Genomic DNA, 27,041 nt, shown 5'->3' on the forward strand with positions numbered 1-27,041 from the left:
CTCGTAATTAAGAGATTTTTCTCGTAATTACGAGATTGGGGAATGTAAATTTATTTTTTATATGATACTGATAGGCTTTCGTATCTTCCTTATATGTTTCTTACATAGTTTTATTAGGTTTCTCTTATTTTTGTACAAAATGAATAGGTTTTTTCGTTATTAATTTATATCCTCATGTCATTGAGAGATTTTGAAAAAAGGTTGCTATCACTTTCACAGTAAATGTCCCTTTAAAAGTGTCCATTGCCATACGCCATTTTCTAAATTATTATATCCTTATTCTATGTCTAATTAAAATTCAAATGAGACGAAATGAAACCTAATGCCAAACAAAAATTCAATATTAACAGAATGGGTATGCTGCACACAAACATAGATTAAGGCTATTGAGTAAACTGGATATGCCTGAATTTTGCTTGTCATGTTCAATATTTGACATGGAGCTAACTCTCATGATAAGAAGCACCTTGATGGCGTCTCTTTTTCTCTGTAAGTGGCAGTTTTGCCGCCACCTCTTTCACGATGTTAAAGTTCAATCACAGAAAAAGATAAAGCCATATGATAAAATTTCGAATAACATAGATCTCATTATTAACATACGACCATATTTACATCATTGTTTTACACAAAAGTCAGAGCGATTGCAACTGGACTCCCAAATCTTTGAAAACTGACACTTGGCACTTGCAAAGTAGGTGCCAAGCAAACGTCGAACGATATGACCTCATCTTGCGGTTTTGTTTCGTGGTTGTTGATCAACAGAGGGCAGCGGTAGATCAAACGAGTAAGCGTGATAGAAGTTTGTTGTTATCTAGAACTGATCAGATGGTCCGACAGGTCTCTGTCTGCGTACCGATTGTGGACTGCAACAAAGATGAAACATGCTGCTAATAGAATCAAATACCGGGATAAACTTCAGACCACAAGAAATGTACACGTAATATGTTTAGAATTGCAGTATTACATTTAGTAATATGTATATGGGCATTCATAAAATGTTTATGTCAAAACAGGAGCACTGGCTTCCCCTATATTTACCTGTTGTAACGTCACCCGTGCTAACGTGGTCATCGGTAGATAAAATCTACAGTGAAAATAAGATTAATAATGTTTAACTCAATTTCCACCAAAATCTTATTTTACATGGATGGAACACTCGTGATATTAGCAAGAGTGAAGGAAGTGTTACCCCCTCCCCTACCCCCAGAACAAGTAATTTCAACAGACTAGTAAAACATGCTGTGCATTAATAATGACAAATCCCAGGCTTCATAACTATAAACTGAGAATAAACTTAAGTCAAAAATAAGAATAAGTATAAACCCATGACTTATTAAAAGCACATCAATATTTGGTTTCATTTTAAATCAAATTTAAGATATTATCGCAGAATGAATTTCATTGACTTATGAATCAGTATTTCATGAATTAAATCAAATTGAAAATTTGACTTAAGTATATTTTCATTTTGAGGTCATGGAGCAGAGACTTAACTTTAAAGCATCATGTGCCATACAACAAACTTTTAATGAATGTATATGTTAAGTCGTGTGTGTGTGGGGGGGGGGGGTGGGGGGTGGGGGGTGGGGGGGGTGTGTTTCCATCCTTTTCCTCCACCCTGTTCTGTAACAGTTTTCACAGCTGTGTGCCCCTGAGTATCAATGAATTCTAAATGACTTTATGTCAAACAAGTTACTATCTTCTATACTTTTGTGAATTTTTGAAAAGTGTTTCTTTTAGATTATTTATTTTATCATCATTGACCAAATCTCAATAAAACACCACGTCAGGCGGTACAATACTTTTACAAATTCTATCAATTTTTTTCACTGCCTTGACGCCTACGCAGAGGATCGCTTATATCAACAATTAAGTACAGGCCACGCATTTGTGCGATAAAGTAGAAAAATGATAAAATGCATGTTGATATGCACTAGATAATAATCCAATGTTTATAGTAATTTAGAATTCGGTCGCGTTTGTTTAAAAGGAAAATAAAATAGAATACCCCAGTGTCATCCGAGGGACGTGTGCGACATAATCTTTAAAGTGCACAGTGTACAGGTGTGCTGAATTTCATGATAATGACAATTGTTTTAGGAAAGACTACCACCCTAATGAGGAATGGGGACCGTGCAGGATATTACACGTGTTATTAATATTTCTGGCAGAAACGGAAGAACACCTGGGAAATTCATTATCTTTAAGCAAAACAAGAATTTTTCACAGATGACAACACCACAACGTACAATAAATCAGTTTTTCAAAGTAAAATAATCAGTCATTAAGAAATATGGTTAGAAAATATTTATCGATAAAAACATAAATGTGTTTACCATTAATTATAAAAGCCTCTCTCATGACTGGTGTTAGATATATGCAAAATAAATATAATGTGAAGTTATACTGAAACCATCGTATCTATGACGCCTTGTTCAAAGTACGAGTTATCTTTCTTCAGTTAATAGATAAGGTTGAGCAGTCCACCTACCAAGTGAGACAATAACTCATCAACTGTACTTTGATGCGAATACATGGATAAGACATAAACATTTTGGAAATGAACTGCATCACTCCACATCCACATTCTTCTCATCAACGCGCTGCATGAAGAATGCTGGCGTGTACCTCCATGTATTCTCAAAAATCTTAAACATCAAAATCATTGAATGCTTATATAATGATTTAAGCATTGGATATCATTATCACTTGTAGATTACTTCAGAAACTGACATCTGTTAATCACCCAGAAATACATAGTAGATGCAGTATACGTGTATATATCGTACATCCGCTAGACGTCGCTTTCATAGCTTCTTTCCTGCTCAGTCTCTTTCCGTCTTCTTTAGGAAATATCTTCCAAGATCATACCTTCCCCAGGCTTCCGTTGAAGAGAATTTGACATGTGCTCATTGTTGAAAAGGGTAGTAAAAAGAGGCCTAAGGGCCACATCGCTTACCTGAGTAATCATGGCCCTTCTGTTGTGATTGTCAAAACAGTTTTTACTTCAATCTTTGTTCCCATGAATTCTTTTTACCTCATACCATGGCCCCCAACCTAGCCCCAAAAGGTAATGACATAACGAAACTTTAATTTACACCACATGGGGATGCCTCAATACCAATATGAATAAGATGACCTTGTTGTTCTGGAAAAGGTCAAGGTTACAAGTCAAAGATGATAGTATGAGATAAAAGGTCTTACCATAAGAACTATATATTTAAAATCTCTTCGTGAAATTGTTCACGAATAGCTTAGGTTTTCTTAAAAGTAGATCAAACTCAATGATCAAGGTCGCAAGGCTCATAAAAGATCTTGTCACGAGGAATGCACATATGAAATCCCTCTCACTCACGATTCAAAAGGTTGACGTTTCAGACAAACAGGACAAAACAATCTGCTCCCTGACTATAGTCACGAGACATAAAAAACAACAACCTTGAATCCACACAAACTGTGAACATAGTGTGGCCCAGCTAATCTTGAAAAAAGTTTGTTCTAATTAATTTCCTGTATGTTCCCATATAAAACTTTGATCTCCCTGGAGGGCCTGATGTTAACAAACTTGAATCTGAACTACATGTACATGTAAATTTAATTTAAACAATATTTTATTACGTATACTACATAAAAGGATTGGACAACAGGCGTTGCCTATATAAACCCTCCCCATACAAATACATGGTCAAGGTCATACAGATATAGTTATTATAAAATGATAATGAAGCAATATAATGCACATGTAAATGTTTGCTTATTAATGACTAATCATGACCCTGTTGTTGTTGAGATGATTGATTGGTTTTACGTCTCGTGGAGATGTTTTCACTCATATTGAGACTGTTGTTGAAATGAAGATTTTTAAAGGTTTTCCCTATATATGCTTAATTATGTAAAACCTAGATCCCCTATTGAGGTCCCACCCTACTTTTGGGGGCTACAATTTGAACAAACTTGAATGTGTACTACCTAGGGATGCTTGCATATTAATATGATTAATCATGGCCCTGTTGTTCTTGAGAAGATTTTAAAATACTTTCCTATATATCCACATGTTAAACTACTGATCCCTTATTGTGACTCCACCTTACTCCCCGGGACCATGATTTGAAAAAAAAAAACCAAAAACTTTATGTCAGAAAGCTTACATGTTAATTTCTGGCTCAGTGGAAGATTTTAAATGACCCTGCCCTTGATTAAATTATATATCTCCTTTAAAAACAGCACGACCTTTCATTTGAAACAAAAAAAAAATACTAGAATCTTCTTTACCCAAGGACGATTTGTGCCAAGTTTGATTACACCAGTGATTCTTGAGAAGAAAATATTTAAAAGATGCCACAAGATTTTGACTAACTCTTAATTTTCTCCACTTCAAAAAAGTTTGGCACTTCATTTGAACATACTTGAATCCTCATTACCAAAACATGCTTTTTGGCAAGTTTGGTTGAGATTAACCCGAAAAGAGTTTAACAGGCGGACGCCGGGCATGATCTTTCAGCTCCGGTGAGCTAAATACCTAAAGAATGTATGCATAATGTTCAAATTTATTTTAAAACATCCTGGCTGGAAGATCATGATAGAAAATAATTCATACTCATCATGTTAAAAAATTCAATAATTTACACATTACAAAAATTCATGGAGTAATAACTGACCGAGAGTCTCCGCGGGAGTACATTTTATAGATTCTTCGTGTACCCGTGACACGGTAATGGCGGAAGTTCATACCTGCAGTAATGCATGGTCGTAAACGACACTAACTTACCCCATAGAGACAAATCTTCATTCTATAGAGAAGAGGAATGTAAAAATATTATTTAGATACCTCAGCATTAAAAGGTTAGGAGAGTCTCCCTTTTGACTTTTAAAATGAAATATCAACTTATAGTACTATCGAGTGCTACTGCGGTACCTGTAGCAAATGAGATTATAATCGGATACTTTACTAATTAGTATATATAAAACAGCAGGTTCATAATTAGTAGATATAGTGCAATAGGTTACTATTTAGTATATACAGAGCAGCAGGTTCAAGTAGTTTTTTTCTTCTAAATTGAACTTCAGGGGAAATAGTGAGGGATTTGTCTCTTCTGTTTTTACAATTTTCGTAGAAAATATCACAAAGGAGTTGTTAGTTTATATCAATAAAATGCAATTTACATATACTTAAGATTTCGAAATAATATAAACTATAATATACTTTCATTTTAAAAGAAGAGTTCTCTGTATACAATGCCTTACATAGTTAGATTAGGGCTTACAGCGGGTGTGACCGGTCGACAGCGGATGCTTACTCCTCCATGGCACCTGATCCCAGGGGTCCGCGTTTATCCTACTCTTAATTTTGTATTCTTTGTGGGATGTATGAGGTTAATCACTGTTCACTATTACCTTCACTTTTTCATTCTAGTTTTTGTGGACTGATACTACTGGTATAAATCACCTCACAATGAGTTACCTCACAATCAGTACCTACAGTTACCTCACAATCAGTAGATACAGTTACCTCACAATCAGTACCTACAGTTACCTCACAATCAGAACCTACAGTTACCTCACAATCAGAACCTACAGTTACCTCACAATCAGAACCTACAGTTACTTCACAATCAGTAGATACAGTTACCTCACAATCAGTACCTACTGTTACCTCACAATCAGAACCTACAGTTACCTCACAATCAGAACCTACAGTTACCTCACAATCAGAACCTACAGTTACTTCACAATCAGTAGATACAGTTACCTCACAATCAGTACCTACAGTTACCTCACAATTAGTACCTATTGTTACCTCACAATCAGTACCTACTGTTACCTCACAATCAGTTACCTAACAATCAGTACCTACAATTACCTCACAATCAGTACCTACAGTTACCTCACAATTAGTACCTACAGTTACCTTACAATCAGTACCTACAGTTACCTCACAATCAGTACCTACAGTTACCTCACAATCAGTAGATACAGTTACCTCACAATCAGTACCTACAGTTACCTCACAATCAGTACCTACTGTTACCTCACAATCAGAACCTACAGTTACCTCACAATCAGTAGATACAGTTACCTCACAATCAGTACCTACTGTTACCTCACAATCAGAACCTACAGTTACCTCACAATCAGAACCTACAGTTACCTCACAATCAGAACCTACAGTTACTTCACAATCAGTAGATACAGTTACCTCACAATCAGTACCTACAGTTACCTCACAATTAGTACCTATTGTTACCTCACAAGCAGTACCTACTGTTACCTCACAATCAGTTACCTAACAATCAGTACCTACAATTACCTCACAATCAGTACCTACAGTTACCTCACAATTAGTACCTACTGTTACCTCACAATCAGTACCTACAGTTACCTCACAATCAGAACCTACAGTTACCTCACAATCAGAACCTACAGTTACCTCACAATCAGAACCTACAGTTACTTCACAATCAGTACCTACAGTTACTTCACAATCAGAACCTACAGTTACCTCACAATCAGAACCTACAGTTACTTCACAATCAGTAGATACAGTTACCTCACAATCAGTACCTACAGTTACCTCACAATCAGAACCTACAGTTACCTCACAATCAGAACCTACAGTTACCTCACAATTAGTACCTACAGTTACCTCACAATCAGTACCTACAGTTACCTCACAATCAGTACCTACAGTTACCTCACAATCAGTACCTACCGTTACCACACAATCAGAACCTACAGTTACCTCACAATTAGTACCTACAGTTACCTCACAATCAGTACCTACCGTTACCTCACAATCAGTACCTACTGTTACCTCACAATCAGTTACCTAACAATCAGTACCTACAATTACCTCACAATCAGTACCTACAGTTACCTCACAATTAGTACCTACTGTTACCTCACAATCAGTACCTACAGTTACCTCACAATCAGTACCTACAGTTACCTCACAATCTCTACCTACAGTTACCACACAATTAGTATCTACAGTCACCACACAATCAATACCTACAGTTACCACACAATTAGTACCTACAGTTACCACACAATTAGTACCTACAGTCACCGCACAATCAGTACCTACAGTCACCATACAATCAGTACATAGAGTTTATTTCTCTACAACAACATGGAAGACATGATGAATTCTATTTCTTAATCAACAGCCGCAAAAATATCTAAGTTATAGAGTCATGTAGAGAGTGATATGAAACACCATGTATGCATATTAAACGTTGTTGCAAAATGAAAATCGTGATTTCAGTAGATACAGTTACCTCACAATCAGTACCTACAGTTACCTCAAAATCAGTAAATACAGTCACCTCACAATCAGTACCTACAGTTACCTCACAATCAGTACCTACAGTCACCTCACAATCAGTACCTACAGTCACCTCACAATCAGTACCTACAGTTACCTCACAATCAGTACCTACAGTTACCTCACAATTAGTACCTACAGTTACCTCACAATCAGTACCTACCGTTACCACACAATCTCTACCTACAGTTACCACACAATTAGTATCTACAGTCACCACACAATCTCTACCTACAGTTACCACACAATTAGTACCTACAGTTACCACACAATTAGTACCTACAGTCACCGCACAATCAGTACCTACAGTCACCATACAATCAGTACATAGAGTTTATTTCTCTACAACAACATGGAAGACATGATGAATTCTATTTCTTAATCAACAGCCGCAAAAATATCTAAGTTATAGAGTCATGTAGAGAGTGATATGAAACACCATGTATGCATATTAAACGTTGTTGCAAAATGAAAATCGTGATTTCAGTAGATACAGTTACCTCACAATCAGTACCTACAGTTACCTCAAAATCAGTAAATACAGTCACCTCACAATCAGTACCTACAGTTACCTCACAATCAGTACCTACAGTCACCTCACAATCAGTACCTACAGTTACCTCACAATCAGTACCTACAGTTACCTCACAATCAGTACCTACCGTTACCACACAATCTCTACCTACAGTTACCACACAATTAGCACCGACCGTTACCACACAATCTCTACCTACAGTTACCACACAATTAGTATCTATAGTCATCACACAATTAGTACCTACAGTCACCACACAATCATTATCTACAGTCACCTTAAAACAAGAAATGTTTCAGAAACACCCCCGGCATGAACTTTACATTCGGAATGTCTGTAGTAAAAGATATGTTATCTACTTGTGTGAGGAAACTGTAATATGTTGGTATGATACGATGATACGTTTGATTTCTCAAGATTCTTTGAAAACATTTCGAAACAACCAGTCATTTGAGTCATGATCTTTGACCATGTGACTTGAAAACTAATGGGGGTCATCTACTCTTCAAGGGGTGCCATTGTACACAGATTAATGGTTGTCAAGCAAGGGGTTGGCTGGTTGTGTATTGTTTAACATCCCGCTCGAGAATTTTTCACTCAAATGGAGACGTCACCTTACGGCCTTTTGAGCAGGGAGGGATCTTTATCGTGCCACACCTGCTGTGACATGGGGCCTCGGTTTTTTGCGGTCTCAACCGAATGGCCGTCCAATTTAGTCGCCTCTTACGACAAGCAAGGGGGGGGGGGTACTGAGGACCTATTCTAACCCGGATTCCTGCAGGGGTCAAGCAAAGGGTTATCAAGGTAATGAGTGGACTATTTCTTATGTCCAGAGTAGTTTGACCATTGACCTTAAAATCAATAGGAGTCATCAACTCCTTGGGTACAACCAGTGTACCAATACTGTTTACTTCTGTCAAGCAAAGTGTTCCCAAATGTTTCATTCCAATTGTTAAGCCGTTCTTGGCACACTGATTTTGACTACGGATTACTCCGTTTACCTGATCAAGATATAGAGCTCACGGCGGGTGTGACCAGTCGACAGGGGATGCTTACTCTTCCTAGACACCTGATCTCATCTCTGGTATATCCAGGGGTCCGTGTTTGCCCAACTCTTTACTCTGTATTCCTTATAGGAGTTAGGAGATTGATCCCTGTTCGTTATCGTCATCTTTTGCGGCGCGGCGCAATATGCCTAGTTAATAGCTAGTTTACAGGAACTCCGAAGACAATTTTCTTTTATTACATAGATTTAAAGCGTCGAGTGCCTGTGCCCGGAGCCCATGTATTTCACAATGTTGATTTTTATTTATTTTTGTATGTTGTGTTTTCGTCCCAGTCTATACATATTCACTCATGTTGATAGGTCACCGGCTTTAGGCGCTTACAAGTACGACCGTAACCGAGAGTTTTTTTTTAATCGCGCCAAAACCTACCGGGAATCCCCCGGAATACGGGTTAAAATAGGCCCTTGGTATCCCCTTCCTTGTTGTAAGAGGCGATTAAATGGAACAGTGAAGGGCTGCAAATTTTGGCCTATATGCTAGGCGCTTGCGGCCTTTGAACAGGGAGGATTTCTATCGTGCCACACCTGCTGTGACACACATCCTCGGATTTTTGCGACCTCATCTGAAGGACCGCCCTATTTAGTCGTCTCTTACGATAAATAAGGGGTACTGAGGACCTATTCTAACCCGGATACCCACTGGGACGTGACAAAGGCAAAATGATATCGTAAAGTGCTATGCACTGTGTTAGGTATGATAATGATATCAATGTCAATGATAATGAAATCCAATTAGGTCTTAGACATGTATGGGTGAAGATTCATGTAATGAATAGTGATCAATCTCATAACTCTAATAAAGGATACAAAATTAAGAGTAGGGCAAACGCGGACCCCTGGGCATATCAGAGGTGGGATCAGGTGCCTAGGAGGCGTAAGCATCCCCTGTCAACCGGTCACACCCGCTTTGAGCCCGTATATATTTCGATCGGGTAAATGGGTTGATTGATTGATTTTATATTGTCTAACGTCCCTCTCGAGAATTTTTCACTCATATGGAGACGTCACCATTTGCAGTGAAGGGCTGCAAAATTTAGGCCTATGTTCGACCCTTACGGCCTTTGAGCAGGGAGGGATCTTTATGGTGTCACACCTGCTGTGACACGCGGCCTCGGTTTTTGCGGTCTGTTCCGAGGAAACGCCCCAGTTAGTCTCCTCTTACGACAAGCAAGGGGTACTGAGGACCTATTCTAACCCGGATTCCCACGAGATTGTGTAAATGGAGTAATCCTTAGTAAAAACAAGAGTATAAAGGTATGAAACCTGTCAGACAGCATTGTTACCCAATGATAAGTTGTATGGTAAATTAGATCGTTAGATAACAACCATAGAATTAGCGAAATGCTGATCTTAAGGGAGGCTGTTTAGACCACTTGTATGGGCAAAGGAATAGTTCATTCCTATGTTTAACATTATAGGATTGACGCAGCGCTAAGATCGGGAATCTAACCTGGAACTTCCGGTTCCTGGATCTTCCAGTTACGAAGCTAGCGCCGCCATGCCATCACTACCGGGTTTTATTTTCGGTTCAGTCGTAGAGAAGAAAAGAATCATTTTACAAAGCACTATTTTCAAATATATTGGCGACAACTCTCAAGGGTGAAAATTTGTCCAGTAGTTAGTAGTTTAATCTTAATATGTCAGATGACACACCTATTGTTCTCAGGTGCTTCGGTTAATTTTCTTTTGACTCTGTTATAACACAATCTTGACGCACTAAACGACACTGTAAAGTTTCTGATTTTATCCTATTGTCTCCGAATCTCGGTATATATGTAACGGTGTCCTTAAGTTTACGTAACTCGAGATAATTAGGACAGTTACTATGACCTAATTTCTGAGTTTAATGGGTATTTTCCAGCTTTATTCTTTTAAATAGATTTGCTCTACTCTTTCTGGTTGAAGTTTGTTAAATGTGTGATGTACGCATTGTTATTGAAAATTTTGATTTGGTATGCATGAAACAACAATAACTCGTAAAGCGAACACACATGTAAATAAATCAAAATTTGACATTTTTGATCAAACATCTTTTCAAAAAGGATAAAACGCAGTCTGAAATAGTTCCGAAAATGTGTGTATGTAATGTTAATTATGTAATATTAATTCTAAACTGCTACGGGCCATACATATCACTTTTTTTAATTGCATGCCCAATCTCTATTACAAACCATTTTCCTTGGGAACGCCATTACGCTCTAACTTCATGCATAAAGAAGACAACAAAGCTGCGATCTCTTTATGAATCATGTTTAATGGCAGCACAGTAACCCCAAACACACGTAAATAAATCCTTCATATTAATAAGGATCATAAAGCGAGCCCCCCATCACCAAAATCGCCCTGTTTAAATATAATTACAGGTCACAACTTATACCCGTATGATTCACGCAAACCGCAGAAAGATATCTCATTGACACACATAGAAAAAATGTCCTTGTCTTCAATTATCTTTTCTAGTCGCTTAACTTATCAGAAATTCACATATAGCCTGATCTATTACTCACAGGCCTGACTATTTACAGAAAACTCTCGTTTGTGGCGTGAACAACACGATTTTAATATCGCATCATATGTTTTTATTGTTGTCTGAGTAGTATAGAATGATTTCATCCTTTTTCGATGGAGGGGAGGCTTATTTTATGATTTATATACCGTATCTCATGCAGGAGAGAGATTGATTTACAAAAATAAATAAATAAAAACAGTTGAAATTCATCACCATATATATAGATTGAAAGTATACCTGTATTGTTATAGGAAATTATACATTTCCCATTGCACTGCACAAGGAGTAAAATAGCAAACTAATAAAGATTGTACAACCGTTTGAAATTTCGCATTATAACAGTATACAAAATTATAAAAAAAAAATTCAAAATATACATCATTTTATGACATCAATTTTGAGATGCATGTTCAACTACAGTAATACACACGCCCTCAAATAAAATTGTGTGCCATAATATCATTCAAAACTTTACTGAGCAGAAGATGCAAAATATCTAGACTAAAATTTTATGAAAATCTGTAAATTTGAAGCCATCCTATATTTGGGAAGGTGTCGAGTAACAATAAGTTAATTCGCAACAGAGTACTAAATCTCAATACCAATCTCTACAGACAAATGGCGCTCAGATTTATTCGTACTTTATAACAGCTACAGATGAGATTTGCTTTTGTGGTTTTTTAAAGTCTGAACGGTGAAAAGGACAGTATGCTGTCGCCGCACCTATAGTCACGTGACCCACTTATAAATGGACGGGTAATTCGGTGCAAATTAAGGGGAGGTAACTTTCAACTATTCTTTATTGCTTATCCTGTGTTTCAGTGTTTCAACTAATGGATAGATGAAATCGAATTTATAGGTAAGGCATAAATTCGAGATTTTGGATTTTCCTGTTATTTGCTGTCTATACAAACTATTTCAGATGGTTAAGGGTTAACTCACTATTTATTGGCAAACAGGCTAATAATATATTCTAGATTTAACACCAAAAAAATCCTAGCTGATTAGATGTAGATAAAGATATAAGGTACATTTACTTGTGCAGATATATCCTGTTTCTTTTCTCGTGTTAAGCATTGTGATTATCTGTCGGTTACGTAATTTCTTGTATTTTTAGTAAGTTCAAAGTTGAAACTATGATTTAAATGAATGACGCGGATCGACGGTACAGTAATGACAGTTAATGTGTTCTATCATATTGCCTTCCAGTGATAATATTCTGAATAGCGTGTAAAGACTTTTTAAAGTACATATCTAATGACTACTTGACACAAAACGTTTTTAAAAAGCCATTTAGAGAATTAATTCTCAGTTTTTGTAGCTCATTTCAAAATCTGCAGTAAAACCCGACTGTGACGTGAGCTTATTGATGAAGACATTTCCTCCAAAAATATGTAATATTCGAATTTTAACCTTAAAATTCACAGTTACGTAATGAATTATATACCTACCAACTGTAAATGTATGGATTAAATAATGCACGCAGATATCCCAACTCTCGCCATTATGAAGCTACCTTCATTTCCACCATGCTAAACAGTCTGGTCATATCCAGCCTCCATTCTGGCACAACGTCCAACTGTCACGGATTGTCAATCAGGAGACACAATTTCGATTAACAAATAATATATGTAGATATATTGTATCCGATATTTGCGAAATTTTGTTGATAAATTATTGTTTATAGTTTCTTTTCTGGTTCTCAAACATAGTTTGCACCGTTCCGAGCAAAAAGGGTCCATAAGGAAATTGATTCTGAAGCCTAAACTACAGAAAACAATCCCACATATTATTAGAGCAGTATTGATTGTTATCAAGATATTACAGCCAATCCAAGATGACAACTAACTTGTGATTGGTAATCATTACAAGTCTGATAATTTTTTGTTTTTTGTTGTTTTTTTTTTGTTTTTTTTTTTTGTTTTTTTGTTTTTTTTTGGTTGTTTTTCTTTTGTTTTTGTTTGGTTTTTTCCATTTGCACGTTAAAAGCTGTTGGATAAGATAAGGGTGTTTTTGCTGTTAACGGATCATTTAATTTTTTAAAGATATTCATCATTAACAAAATTGACTTTGTTCAATTTGTTTAAAGTGAACATATTTGGTGTGGGAACGCATCTGATTTAAGGTCCAAAATAGATGTACCACAGTGAAGCCTTTGCTTATATTTTGAAAGGAGTACTAGTATAAAATTAGATAATGTAAAGAAAAAAATACAATGAATATTTTATTTTTTCATTTGATTTAATTATGTTTTATGTGTTTAATTATATGAAACATTATTTTTGTGTTTAATTATTTAAAACTTTATATGTACTTCTCCAAACAACTTGTTCGTTTATCGTTGAAATTGTGTAAAATCACCGACCTTCAGGGTTTTTTATACCATGTCTGTCAGTGAGATTAACATTTTTCCAAATTGCAATCAGATACAGTTTTTATATAAAACGACACTCTACTTTAATTTATTTATTCATTTTATTTGACTTTATTTCATTCTATGATATATTTAGGCTCTTTCCAACTTTTCATATATTCGTTTTATATAAAAAGAAAATGGGGAAAAAATGTCAATATGATTTGAAAATCTGTTAGAATTGAAATGAAATTGTACGTTTCCTTAAATATGAAAACCGTAAAATAGAAAATATACAAAATATTTCCACCTCAGTCCATCTGTATGTGTCATTGCATACAGACTCAAAAATGTGTCGTCCCAGTCATCTGGAAAACACGTGAAAAATTTATGGATAACAAGTGTCACTTGATATTTGAAATTTTCACTATTTCTGCATAGAATGTTATCAATTTGTATTTGAACGTATTACGTTTGAAGATGGGAAAGATCTTTTATATCATTTTAAAAAATAGAAATGAAGAAAACCAACCAACCAAAATAATAATAATAATAAAAGAAGCAAAATGAAATAAAAACGGAACAAAAGAAAAAACAAAATAGAAGAAAAATCGAAATATAAAAAGACCTTTGAAATACCAAAGTAAATCGAAAATGAATAATTGAATAAAAAAAAATTAAATAAATGAAAAAATCAAATAAAAACACCATAATAAAACCAAAAAAAAAAAAAAAAAATCAAACCCAAAGAAAACCGAAAACAAAATTTAAAAACAAAATATTCAAAAACCACACAGATTAAAAAATTATTTATTTACTCTATGGTGGAGAAAATAAATATGATATATGAAATGAAAAAGGAAACCAGCCCCGTGTTGATTTTGAGAATAATAGTTAAAGAATCTGTCTAGAAAATGAACCAACCATGAATGGTTCAAAACCATATTATTTAGATTGTTTATGCCAAAATTTCTATCTTTTATTTACAAAATAGTATTTCTTAGACCTAACGCAAACCCTAACCGCAATCTAAACTCTAGAATATCTACCAATGCAATATTCAGTTATCATTTTAATTTGCGGTGAATAACATTCATATTGCACAAAATGAATAATACCATGCGGGTTTGAATTGAACACTATTATCATGAAGATTTGAAATTTGAGATGATTGGTTTTAAAAATTGATATGAGAATGTGTCTTTTTCTATATATATACTGAAGCATTTTTGGGCTGTTCTTTTGTGTTTGGAGTTTTCGTTCTTTGAACGGTATTTAGGGGTCTATGCAATAATAAAGAAACGCCTTTATAGTTACCGACTTCTCATATGAATATTTGACAGGGTAATTTATTCTCAATAAAACGAGGAATATGTTATTCTCTTTTTAAAAAAATCAGTTTTTACTGCATGTTGTAATGCCAATCAGAACATTTGAAAATATTTGGCGCCTTCTGTAGTTAATTAATCAGAGTTCATAAAGGGGATTACCAATGTCCATTGACTTTTCGCACTTCTAAAGATTTTATTAAATTTCAAAGTTAGTAATATACATGTATTTACCTCATGAATTATGAACATAAAGATAAATCCAGAGACGACAGGTATTTTAGGACAAAGGGAAAGTTTCCTATAAATTTTTTGAGCGTCTCACACTGCCAATAACAAAGGTCAGGAAGGGTAAGGTCACTTCCGGCGAAGGATCGCCCTGTTTAAGGAGTGTAAAGTCCTGTATGCACGGACATTTTAGGAATATGCTAAGATGCAATGTGCTTTCAACTTGATATGAAATATGTAAATGCAAGATACTTTGTATTGTTAGTACTGTTGTATCTCTGCATTCAGTTTTAACACTGAACAATCACTTAGATTCTTTTGATGATTTGAGAAATGAAAATTACTAAAATTGGAAATTATAGAATAGAATGTAATTAGGATATAAGGCGAATTGTTTCAATGAGGATATAATAAAAGATCATTCAGAGTTGTGCAAGGCGAAGTATGAATTCGAGATGTGAATTTTCGAGTTTTGGATTCTGATGATGTAAATGTATATTCTGATGATATACATGTATACTATATATATAAACTTGAAAATAGTTCTTTTTCTCAACCCGATTATTGTATATTATACTGGTAAAGAAACATCAATCTGGTAGAAATGACAGACTAATAGTTATGTGATATATAAATCTTGTTGACAGGGATATCAATTGATATCAATATAGATGTTTAGGTAATGCTGCTCAGTATGACTCTCCATAGTCTATTGCCTTTTTTCTAATATTTCTAACGAACAAAAACAAGAGTTAAATTCCGTTAAAATGACTTAAATATGATCAGGACTGGCAAAGACCAGTCGACTGACTGTAACTACGGCTCAGACGAAACAAGGTTTAATTGGGCGAGTAATGTCATTGATGTGACAAGATGTGTACTTCTTTTAGAGAAGCTTTCCAGACAAGATGGATTCATTCTCTCAAACCATAAATATTTGGTACATGTGGTACATTCATATATTGGTACACGTGCACAAAAAGATATTGGTGTACGAACTACATAAATATATTGGTGCACGAGTTACAGAAATGTATTGGTACACGTGTGCATAAATATATTGGTGCACGTGTACATAAATATATTGATACACGAGATACATAAATATATTGTTGCACGTGTACATAAATATATTGGTACACGTGTGCATAAATAAATTGGTGCACATGTACATAAATATATTGGTACACGTGTACATAAATATACGGTACACGAGTTACATGTTACAAATTTTACAAAACTGTTGGAGGTGTAAAGATGGATGAGAAAGAAAATGGATGTAGATTTAAAGAGTCCTAAGACAAACTAGTCCAGATATAATATAAGATATTTTTTATTTCCTCCAAAGTAATGGAGAATTATGACTAGAACATTATACATTGAATATGTACAGGTACAAATAAAGTTAGATATATATGTACAAAGTTACTTTTTGTAACAATCAAATATAAATTGATTTTTCAGTTGAAAACATTATTTGATACAATTTAAATTACTTTTTTCCATTTATCATAAGACAATTCCCAAAGCTGGTACCATTGATGCATCCCAAAAGAGAAAGGTATTGTGTTTCAATAATTTGGCTCTCAAAATCAACATATTCTTCAAGGTCTAACAAATCCAACATATTTTCTAGTAGATGTGCTCTTCGTGATAAATCATCGTTCAAAGCAACTGAGCTTTACATGAATGTTATAATTTTAAATATTTTTACTACACAAAGTACATTCTTTTGAAACTATTTTTCATAGAAGCAAGTTGCAAGAGACAGTCGTTGACCAGGATTTTCATTAAGAATACACCAGATTTGACTTCATCTTAATTTACAATGAATTTTCATAAACAGCGACATATGTTGACATTGTGATATTGCATTATTCAATTTTCTGTATTTTTAAAAATTAATTTTGAAAATGATTATTTATCAAAAACAATATCATCACGGTTAGAAAATACATCAGACGTTTCGTATTTTGCCAGAGTATCGGTAATAACTTTTGTCACAATCACCTTTTCAGCAACATAAACATGGCATGCACGAGCCTTGGACCTGGTTTTCGAATGTATGTTAAGAATGTCTTAGGACAAATCTTAGGGCAGTCTTAGGATTATTTTAGGGCAATCGTAAACTGAAAATCAAAAATATCTTAGGATTGTCCTAACAAATTTGGACTTCGATGGTCTTAGGTTTGTTGTAAGATTATCAAATATTTTATTTACATCATTTTACGGATGAAACAGTATGATAAGATTAATTTTGAAACCAAAAAAGTGAAATTCCTTTTGAAATCACCTATATTTTGACACAAAGAAATGGGGAAAATTATTTAATTCCGGAAAATGATATTAAAAGATGAAATACATTTACAAAATTAAAAAAATCCATCAACTTCAATTGCATGGGATTATAAAAATGATCAATCATTATATACCAAGACTATTTGTTAATAATTGCTTAGCTTTTTCAACGTATGTGCATCTATCCCATTCTATTATTAGCTTGTTTACATGTGAATAAAGACTCACATGATTGCATTGTACATATATATTGTTATATCAATGACGAGTAATGGGCAATGGTTAAAAAATGGTTTATTCAAGAATGATTACATACTGGGCAAAATTGTTACACTCAAAAAATAAAATTGTTAATATTGTTTATAGATATTTTTGTACCCAATATGAAAAAGTTGGATATAAAAACCTTTGGATTGACTGTGTTCAAAAAATTTTAAACATGTGTGGACTTTCAAATATTTGGAATGAGCAAGGTTATTGCGTAAATGTTAAATGGTTATCTACAACAGTTAACTTGATTTTGAAAGATCAATTTATTCAGAAGTGGTCTTCTGATATTGACGACTCTTCTAAGGGCCAGGTTTATAAACTTTTCAAACATTGTTTTGGTTTAGAGAAATATGTACTTACTCTGCCTGTAAAATTAAGAAAACTATTTATGAAATTTCGCACTTCAAATCACCGATTACCCATAGAGACAGGAAGATGGCATGGTATTCCCCTGAATGAAAGACTATGTACATTTTGTAATAAAGGAGAAATAGGAGATGAATTCCATTTCATTTTACAGTGTCCAACTTTTTCACAATTAAGGAAAAAATACATAGACAATTTTTTCTATGAAAGACCAAATGTTCTCAAGTTTTCTAATCTATTGTCAACTCAAGATATGAAAATATTAAGAAATCTCTGTGTTTTTATTTCTCATATTTTTGAGATTGTTTGTTGTTTTTCGTAATTGTTCTTCTGCTTCCCCTTAAACGCATTACTATTATGTTTATTTATACATACATTGTATTTCATGTTTCCCTCTGGTATCTAAGAAAGCTGTATTATTCCATATATGAACCTCTGACGATTTTTCTTGCATGTACATTGCATTATATTTATTGTACCTCATGTACCGTTTAACATGGTTTGAGCGAAATAAATTGAATTGAATTGAATTGAAAAATGAGCAGGTCAAACATTTATCCGTGCTTTTCCGGATTATCTATCGATAGGTTTGTATAAAAGCAACGAATATTTCAAAAGTCATGATGTAAATAAAAGACATGTGACAATTACTCTTACGACAATCCATCTTCTCATAAGAGTAAGCGAATCGGACACTTGGCTTGCGAAGATGACGACAATCCTAAGACCATCTTTGTTAGGACAATCCTAAGACATCTTTGATTTACAATTTACGATTGTCCTAAGACAGTCCCAAGAATATCCTAATATTTGTCGTAAGATATATCTTAGGATCAATCTTAGCATACTTTCGAAAATCAGACCACAGGGCCCTGGTTTACTTAACATAGAATCGCGAGTGCTGCATCTCATTTGTAACTCAACGAATGACATTCAAATTTTGCTGACCTTTGGAAATACCTTAGTTAAGCATTGTAAACAGTAAAAATAAAAATAAAATAAGATTTGAAAATTTTCTGTCCAAATCGTGGCTATGCCCATTTAAAAGCAAAATATCTGACTTGCCTAAATAGTGTAACGGTCAAGCACGCTCGTCGCATGTTGCTATGAGATTTGTTACCACACAATTATCATGAGTTCAACCCAAAATAGGGGCGGAAGTGGGTATCCAAATAAGTTAAAGTGTATTTTCTGTGTTTTATATGGATTATTTTGTCTTGGGACTCTTTAATGTACATATCGTACATCTACAAATATATACATGTACACCCATTTTCTTTCTCTTCCATCTTTACACCTCGTCCACTTTTGTAAAATTGGTGATATGTACCTCGTGTACCAATATATTTATGTACACGTGTATCAATATATTTATGTACTTCGTGTATCAATATATTTATGTACTTCGTGTACCAATATATTTATGTACCACGTATACCAACAGGTTTGTGCCATGTTTTTGTTTATATATAGACTACTTAATAGAAAATATGTTTAAACAAATTGAAATGTGACAAACACTGGCAACTGTATATAATTCTTATTGTAATATTGTTTGATGGGTTGTTTACGGACGAGCAGGAGATATTACTAGATAAAATCAGCTTCATTTGTGTTGTAATACATAAGCGATCGAATAACTGACTTCTGAATACATAACTGTATCCCCATTATCAATAATCAATAAATGTACAGATAACAGGTATTAGCAATATATTTTCTTCTCATTCCCAGTGAGACATGTAACAAGATGGTTAATTATTGGTAAGCAGATGTTAGAAATTATCTCTTTTTTCATAATGCATGTCTGTCCAAGGGTCCGTGTGTGGTCTACTCTTGATTTTGTATTTTCTTTAGGAATTATGAGATTTATCACTTTTCATTATCTTTACTTTTTCATTCATACTTTTCAAAATACTATAACAACAATATGAATAGAAGTGTTAGTAAATGTGCTATTTTATAAGATAGATAAACTGAATGAAGATTATTTCATATGAAGACCCCCCCCCCCCCCCAAAAAAATCATTTCTAACATGACTTCCGCAATTGTTACGATGCCCCTTTTAATTTCAAAATCAGAAAGCATTTCATTAGACCCCTCAAAATACAATGGTCTGTTGTCAAAAAGAATACACCGATATTTTCTTTAGTACATAATGGGATAGCGAACGAATTCGAAATACGTGTAGACCATAACATTGTTGACTTTCGTTAGAATAAAGTACGTTGAAAAATTTCCCCACCTGTCGCTTTATAGAAACCTCATATTTCACACCTGCAGTTCAACACGGAGCTATTATATGTATCAGTTAATCATAGAATTGTTTCGAAATTCACGTGTTTTTTAATAATTATTTTCCCTGCCGAGAAAATGTACATTTTCTATCTTGTGTTACAATGCGTTTTTGTGAAATAACAAAATCTCCATTATTTTCAAGATTTAGCCAAGATGAGAGACTATCATCTGAATTCATTGTGGGTATAGGTCAACTTTTCCACATGTTTGGCTTCACCACGGAAAAGTAACGATAACGAACAGCGATCAATTATCTCATAATTCCTATAAAGAGTAAAATATCAAGATTAGGGCAAACGTGAACCCCTCCTGGCCACACCAGATGTGGGATCAGATGCCTGGGGGGAGTAAACACCCCCTGTTGACCGGCCACACCCGGTGTCAGCCCTATATCTTCGTTCCGAAAACCCACAATCGCTGTTTTGTAATCAATTATATGAAATTTTCATTTGTATGCATGCCCCTCTACAACCTTCAGCATATGCTGTGGACTATGCACATTTTCAGGGAAAACAAAAGTAGAATCAACGAAAACATCAACATTAGAAGTGCATAGCTTCTACAACAGATCAACTTTTAAAAAAAATAATACAAAAAATGAAGATAATGAACAATCTCATATCAATCTTATAATTCCTATAAAGAGTACAAAATTAAGAGAAGGGCAAGAACGGACCCCTCAACACACCTGGGCTGGAGTTTTCGGGGGAGGGGGGACTTGATCGAAACTTTTACTCAGATTTTGACTGCTCAAATAAAAAAAACACCTAAAACTTAAGTTTGATATTTTTTCGAGAAATCTAAGCCAGAGGTGGGATCAGGTACTTAGGAGGAGTAAGCATTCCTTGTTGACCAGTTATGAAAATATCAAAGGAGAAATAATATCAGCATTGATTGTAGCATATTTTATTGTTATATAATCATGTGACATAACACATAAACAGATAAATTTGTAAACGTTTTGAAAAATATGTTTCATTTATAACTGTAGTCTTCAATATTCACTGTTCTTGGTTAACTTTTAGATTATGAACGTCCAATAAATCCAGGGATATAAACATATATAGAACGCTTAGTAAATCCAAAATCTCCAAAAAGGAAGAGCTTGATCATATCTAGTTAAGGGATGTCATTCTTTAGTAAGTAGGTAGGTAATATTTATCAGTGTGAAATGTGTTGTACATGTAACATATTCTGTAAATAAATATATACAACAATTAGCTCAAAGCCCATGGGACCTATATGTCACTTTAAATATACAATACATTTATAATGCATAAAGTTTGTAAAGATCATAAGCTCTTTATTATAAGACGCATATGGATATTTAGTAGTTTGCTAAGGCAAAGGACCGTCAAGTGTATGTAGGTAGTTATAAAGTCATAAATAAACTAAAAGTACACTGCAGTCGATTTCAATTTTATTTAGTGTTGAGATACGATTGCAGTGTGAAAAAATGAAGATAAGAAACAGTATTCAATCCCATAACTCCTAAAAGCAATACAAAATAGAGAGTTGGGCAAACACGGACCCCTGGATATACCAGAGGTGGGATCAGGTGTTTAAGAGGAGTAAGCATTCCTTGTTGACCAGTTACACCCTTCGTGGGCCCTATATCATAATCAGATAAACGGAGTAATCCGTAACCAAAATTTATATAAATTGGAAATTTATTTTATGATGGATGATATACACCAATAATAGGAGATTTACATGGGATGGGGTGCGACAACTATCAATAAGATCTTAAACAGGCGCATGACAGTCCACTGTCTGTGTCAAGCAACAAGATTTGATAAATGTGACGTCATTCCGGAAACAACTCCGCGGTGTTTAGCGATTCAGAAATGATGACTTATGCAAATTATACCACTCATATATCAATTCACCTTTAGTTGGGTTTTTTCCCGGACAGTGGTTATTGGACTTCAAGACAAAGAATGACTTTTAGTCGTCGCTGTTCGGGTACAGGTATATGGATGTCTTAAGAATGAACTAATGAACTTAATCAGAATGATATACAAATCAGGACCATGATTGTAATTTAAATAGGTAAACAAGAGCACACAGAGAAAAGAATTTCAAAACAATTATTTGTGAACTTATCAAGAATATCATACTTTCGAGAGATATAGTATTTAAAACAACATCCCAATCACATCCAAACTCAAATTCACGCGTGATTATTGCCGAGACCTAGGCCGAAATCTGATATAAATTGTAATAAACAAGTTACTACGTGTATTTTGCTTTTGTAAGAGATTTTAAGTATAATTTGGACATTTTACACATGATAATGACGATCTAGCCCTACAATATAACAGTTCATTTAAAGTACTTTTGAAACTTATACATGCTATAAATATTAAGAAATCTTATAATGCAGATGTGTGATTCAAAAGTCAAAACCCCTTTTCAACTGCATTTAAATATTCTGCAATACAAGAACGAAATGACAGTGATGCAAAGTGCACCTGCTCTATATTTCTTTTCGAATATAAAAAAAATTAAAAGTACGATGTTATATTTGGAAAACCCGTATATCAAACTATTAATAACACTTCAACTGATTCTTTCATGTTTTGACAAACTCTGTCAGCGTGAGTACAAAAAACAATCACGAAACACAATCACCCTTTTGAATAGGTCATCATGGACGATGATCGGAGAACCCGAAAATGGAGGGTCGGGGTACTATCACAAGCGAGAAAAAGTAGATCAATCGATTTGAACAAATGTAGAAAGAATAAGACAAATATCCGGACAAACGAATCGTGAATGCTAACGGGTGCACGCTGATGTAATCCGAGTCAAAGGACAAGGGTTTTCTGTGTCAATGTGATATGAGTTCCCCTATCTTTACGGGTTTGCGTGACTCACGATTTATGTGGATTTACCATCTACCTTAAAATAAATGTAATTTAACTAAAGGTACCTGTCAGTCTGTGTACAGATGTGTTTGACATTAAGAAACATCAGCTCGGACACTGCCAAGGTAAAATCTGCATAAAATAAGTTGGTGACTCAAACGTGCAAATCTCGGCGAACGGAATAGAACTTGCCGACAATTCTTTGTGCTTCCAGCTTCGAGATTGTTTTTTGTTTTGATTCGTAATTTCTTTCATTTGTTTTTTTACAAAAATATTTATTTGCATCTTCAATTTTTATGGTTATCATTTTAAATGTCAACTTTTAATTCATGATTTGTTTAAATGTGGTGTCTTTGACTTTGTGTGAAGGCATCCGATTTCTGTGACGTGACATTTCGTTGGACTTTTATATAACTTATTTTATTACTTCACATGAATTAATGCATTCAATTTTGAAATTTAAACCCATTTTTATAATATATTTCATATGTAAATTTCCCCCCCAGTTTTCATACAGATACATTGGTCCATTGACGTAAGTAAACTCCATTTGAAATTACTTCAAAATTTAATTTGATTAAATTTAATTTCAGAATGGGATAAATACTGTTCCGTATAAATCCGGAGAAATTTCGCCCACCAATGATGATGGAAACTGAAATGCAATTTAAAAGATATCACATCAGACAGGATGAAGAGAGAATGTCCAAACAAGCTTGCGATGCAACGGAATCCTGGACCAGACATCCGCTGGAAGAAAATCAAGCGATGAAAGATTTCCAGAGCACTTGCTTCTTCGGCATTGATAGCGGCCCAGCCTGTTACGCGGAGGTTGCTGATTCGTCCACAACACTGACGGACATTATGGATTGTATCAACAAGGACAACGGCAACAATGGGAGGAAAGGTATAACTCATTTTCCTTATCATTGGTGATAGACATTAAGAATTTAATGCATGCAAAACTTGACCGTTGTAAAATGTACAAATAAATAGCATTGATATTTCTAAGTATATTTAAAATTCCAACTGGGGGAATAATCACATTTTGAACGTACATTGAAATTATTGAAAGAACAATTCACTTTAGCTACTTTCCTCCTAAATGTAATTGTATGGGACTTTTCTCCCTCCCAAATGTAATTGTATAAGAATTGTCAATCTATGATATAAATATCAGGTTTGTTTAAAGCTCCACTCCATGTTTCTGAAGGATAAATTACATGATAAACATACTATATCGTAGGAATACTGAAAATGCTTGATAAATGTCTTTTTATGACCTCATAATTATTCTCCAGCTTTGTCAGTTGGAACACATAGAGAATAACACAATTGAGGTGCTCTGGGAGAATGCACAATGCACAAAAAAATAAACAAGTGAATAATTTTGAAGCAAAGTATGACTGTCCAAATACAGCACATACTTTGCAAGTTGAAGATAACGAACAGCAATCAATCTTATAACTCCTTTAAGGGGTACAAAAAATTAAGAGCTGGACAAACAAGTTTCCTCGTTTAGCAGTACATTTCACTTTCCTTAAAGTTTCATCTATACTTTACATAACTGTAACTCTCAATTACTTTCACATGCAAAAGAAAAAATACATTAGATGAATGATTAGTATTATAGAGCAGAATTTGAAATACAACCGGTTGAATTAAATTCGACTTTATGATATTTTTGATGTACATAAGTAGATAGATAGCCGGATAAACACGGTTATATTGGTAATTTGCTTAGCTTTTACACTTTACTGTTGATTTTTTTCATATTATTTCGGTATTACTTACACTAATATAAGATAAAATGTCGACCACTGTGTACCATTCTAAAATAAACTTTTCATTAAACCAGAGACCATTGTGGATAACAGCCAAATACGAACTGAAGATGACCTCCGCTACATCGCCACAATATTGTCTGGTAAGTATTAGGTTTTACAACCTTTTAAAAGCCGTATATATCACCACCCGATTGAAATTGAGATTGTCTATAGGTGTTTTGGTTTCGTTTAATGAAATAGTGAGTCAATTGATGAAGTATCTCGCTACCACACACACATAGAGAGACACATAGACAGAGTACTATATGCATAATGTACAAAAAGTCCACTGTTTACATATGGCTATAGATATTAATATACATGTATCATGAACGGTTATCGTTAAACAAATAATCTTGATCTTCTGCAACTGTATTAGTATACTGTTACTTGTTATTGATCTATGACAAGAATAAGAGACTCACGCATTTGAATTTAGATCGAAATGACATGATTGCATTCAGTATGAATAAACCATTTGTTTCTGAGTTCGATGTATACACTGGGCAATGGGATATAAAGGGTACCTCATTTTCTACATTTTTTGAACAAATAATTTTTTTATCTCTTTTATGGATTTGTCCTAATATTTATCTGTCTCAACTTGACAAAATTCCACATAAAACTGGACAAAAGATTAGATCGTAAATATTTTTGGCAAGCTTATGGAAATATAGTTCTAATGACCAACATAGTTTTAAAGATTTTGAAATTTATACATGTATACATTCAACGTTTAGCGATGCTTTAGAGTAACTATTCTGCAGTGTTTCAGTTGTTGATGATGATTTAATTAAATTATTGTATTTTCTTTAGCCTATAACCTTTAACCTTTAATCTGTAGGCGGTGGACAGGTACAGTTGTGGCAGTTTCTCCTAGAACTACTCATCGACACATCCAATAGCGATTGCATCCGATGGGAGGACTTAAACGGAGAGTTCCGAATAGTCGATCCGGAGGAAGTTGCCCGAAAATGGGGTCGTCGTAAAAACAAGCCCAACATGAATTACGACAAGCTGAGCCGAGCACTGAGATACTATTACGATAAGATGATTCTAAACAAAGTGCAGGGGAAACGATACACTTACAAATTCAATTTCAGAATAATGATTCAGAATTTGAAAAACGTCTCTTCCAAGTCTCTTGAAGAGGACATCTTGCCTTGTTATTCTCCGTCTTGTGCGGTATCGTCAAACTGTCTATTTGGAATGCCACCTGTAAATGACCAGTATTCTTCTGAAAGTTGTGGCCATATTGAGAACAGTAAAAATCACCAGATGCCATTTTCTATTCCGTTTCCATTTCGGTGTTTTTCATATACATGAACCGAACTATGTCATAATGAAAAAAACTCAAATCGTCCATTGTTATAGTCTGTTGTATAGTCTGTTAGTTTTATGTGTGATTTATACACTGTTAGCTGTTATTTCTACGCTGCTCTTGAATTTATATCCAATATGAATACATTAGACTCTCTGTGGCTTTGAAAAATAAAGGAAATAATTTTTATTACTTCTGCAACGAGAAATAATCATAGACGTAATGGTATTGATGTGGGGGTATAACATATTTACATTTACGAATGTTTTTAATTCCTGATAAAAAAACATTGCAACCTTTCAACTTGACATAAATCATTTGCCTACAGATTTAAAGAAACAAGTTGAATTATAGATTAAAAATAAATGAAATAAATTTGATGTCTGTTTTTTTTATTTTATCGTAGGGAAAAAACAAACCATGGGGCATCTCTGCAAATTGTCCCATG

At 34.3% G+C, this 27,041-nt stretch overlaps 1 protein-coding gene and 1 long non-coding RNA gene across 5 annotated transcripts; one reads left to right on the forward strand and one right to left on the reverse strand.

The window, feature by feature from the left end:
- Positions 1–562: 562 nt before the first annotated feature.
- LOC130052403 (uncharacterized) lies at positions 563–1,116 on the reverse strand. The gene is made up of 2 exons (XR_008800745.1): positions 1,039–1,116; positions 563–863 (listed from the first exon to the last, which is right to left on the reverse strand). It is a non-coding gene; the product is annotated as an uncharacterized LOC130052403 (long non-coding RNA).
- Positions 1,117–12,190: 11,074 nt separating this feature from the next.
- On the forward strand, positions 12,191–26,973 carry LOC125680315 (uncharacterized). Of its 4 annotated transcripts, XM_056157268.1 has the most exons (5): positions 12,240–12,293; positions 16,860–16,904; positions 24,040–24,353; positions 25,305–25,373; positions 26,117–26,973. In XM_056157268.1, the coding sequence occupies exons 3-5, from the start codon at positions 24,089–24,091 to the stop codon at positions 26,596–26,598; spliced, it is 816 nt and encodes a 271-aa protein (XP_056013243.1). In that variant the 5' UTR covers positions 12,240–12,293; positions 16,860–16,904; positions 24,040–24,088; the 3' UTR covers positions 26,599–26,973. The 4 variants fall into 4 exon arrangements, with proteins under 4 accessions (XP_048775754.1, XP_056013243.1, XP_048775753.1 ...); XM_048919797.2 differs by lacking the exon at positions 16,860–16,904 and having other exon boundaries at positions 12,191–12,293; XM_048919796.2 differs by lacking the exons at positions 12,240–12,293; positions 16,860–16,904 and adding an exon at positions 23,489–23,571.
- Positions 26,974–27,041: the final 68 nt, after the last annotated feature.

Source organism: Ostrea edulis, chromosome 2, assembly GCF_947568905.1.
Source record: "Ostrea edulis chromosome 2, xbOstEdul1.1, whole genome shotgun sequence".
In the NCBI taxonomy this organism is placed as follows: Eukaryota; Metazoa; Mollusca; class Bivalvia; order Ostreida; family Ostreidae; genus Ostrea; species Ostrea edulis.

Bases quoted from the DNA above. Each gene is read 5' to 3' on its own strand.
- LOC125680315 (XM_048919797.2), top strand. From the start codon at position 24,089: ATGATGATGGAAACTGAAATGCAATTTAAAAGATATCACATCAGACAG. The intron at 24,354-25,304 runs GTATAACTCATT...TCATTAAACCAG, and splicing joins CGGCAACAATGGGAGGAAAG to AGACCATTGTGGATAACAGC. The intron at 25,374-26,116 runs GTAAGTATTAGG...TTTAATCTGTAG, and splicing joins CATCGCCACAATATTGTCTG to GCGGTGGACAGGTACAGTTG.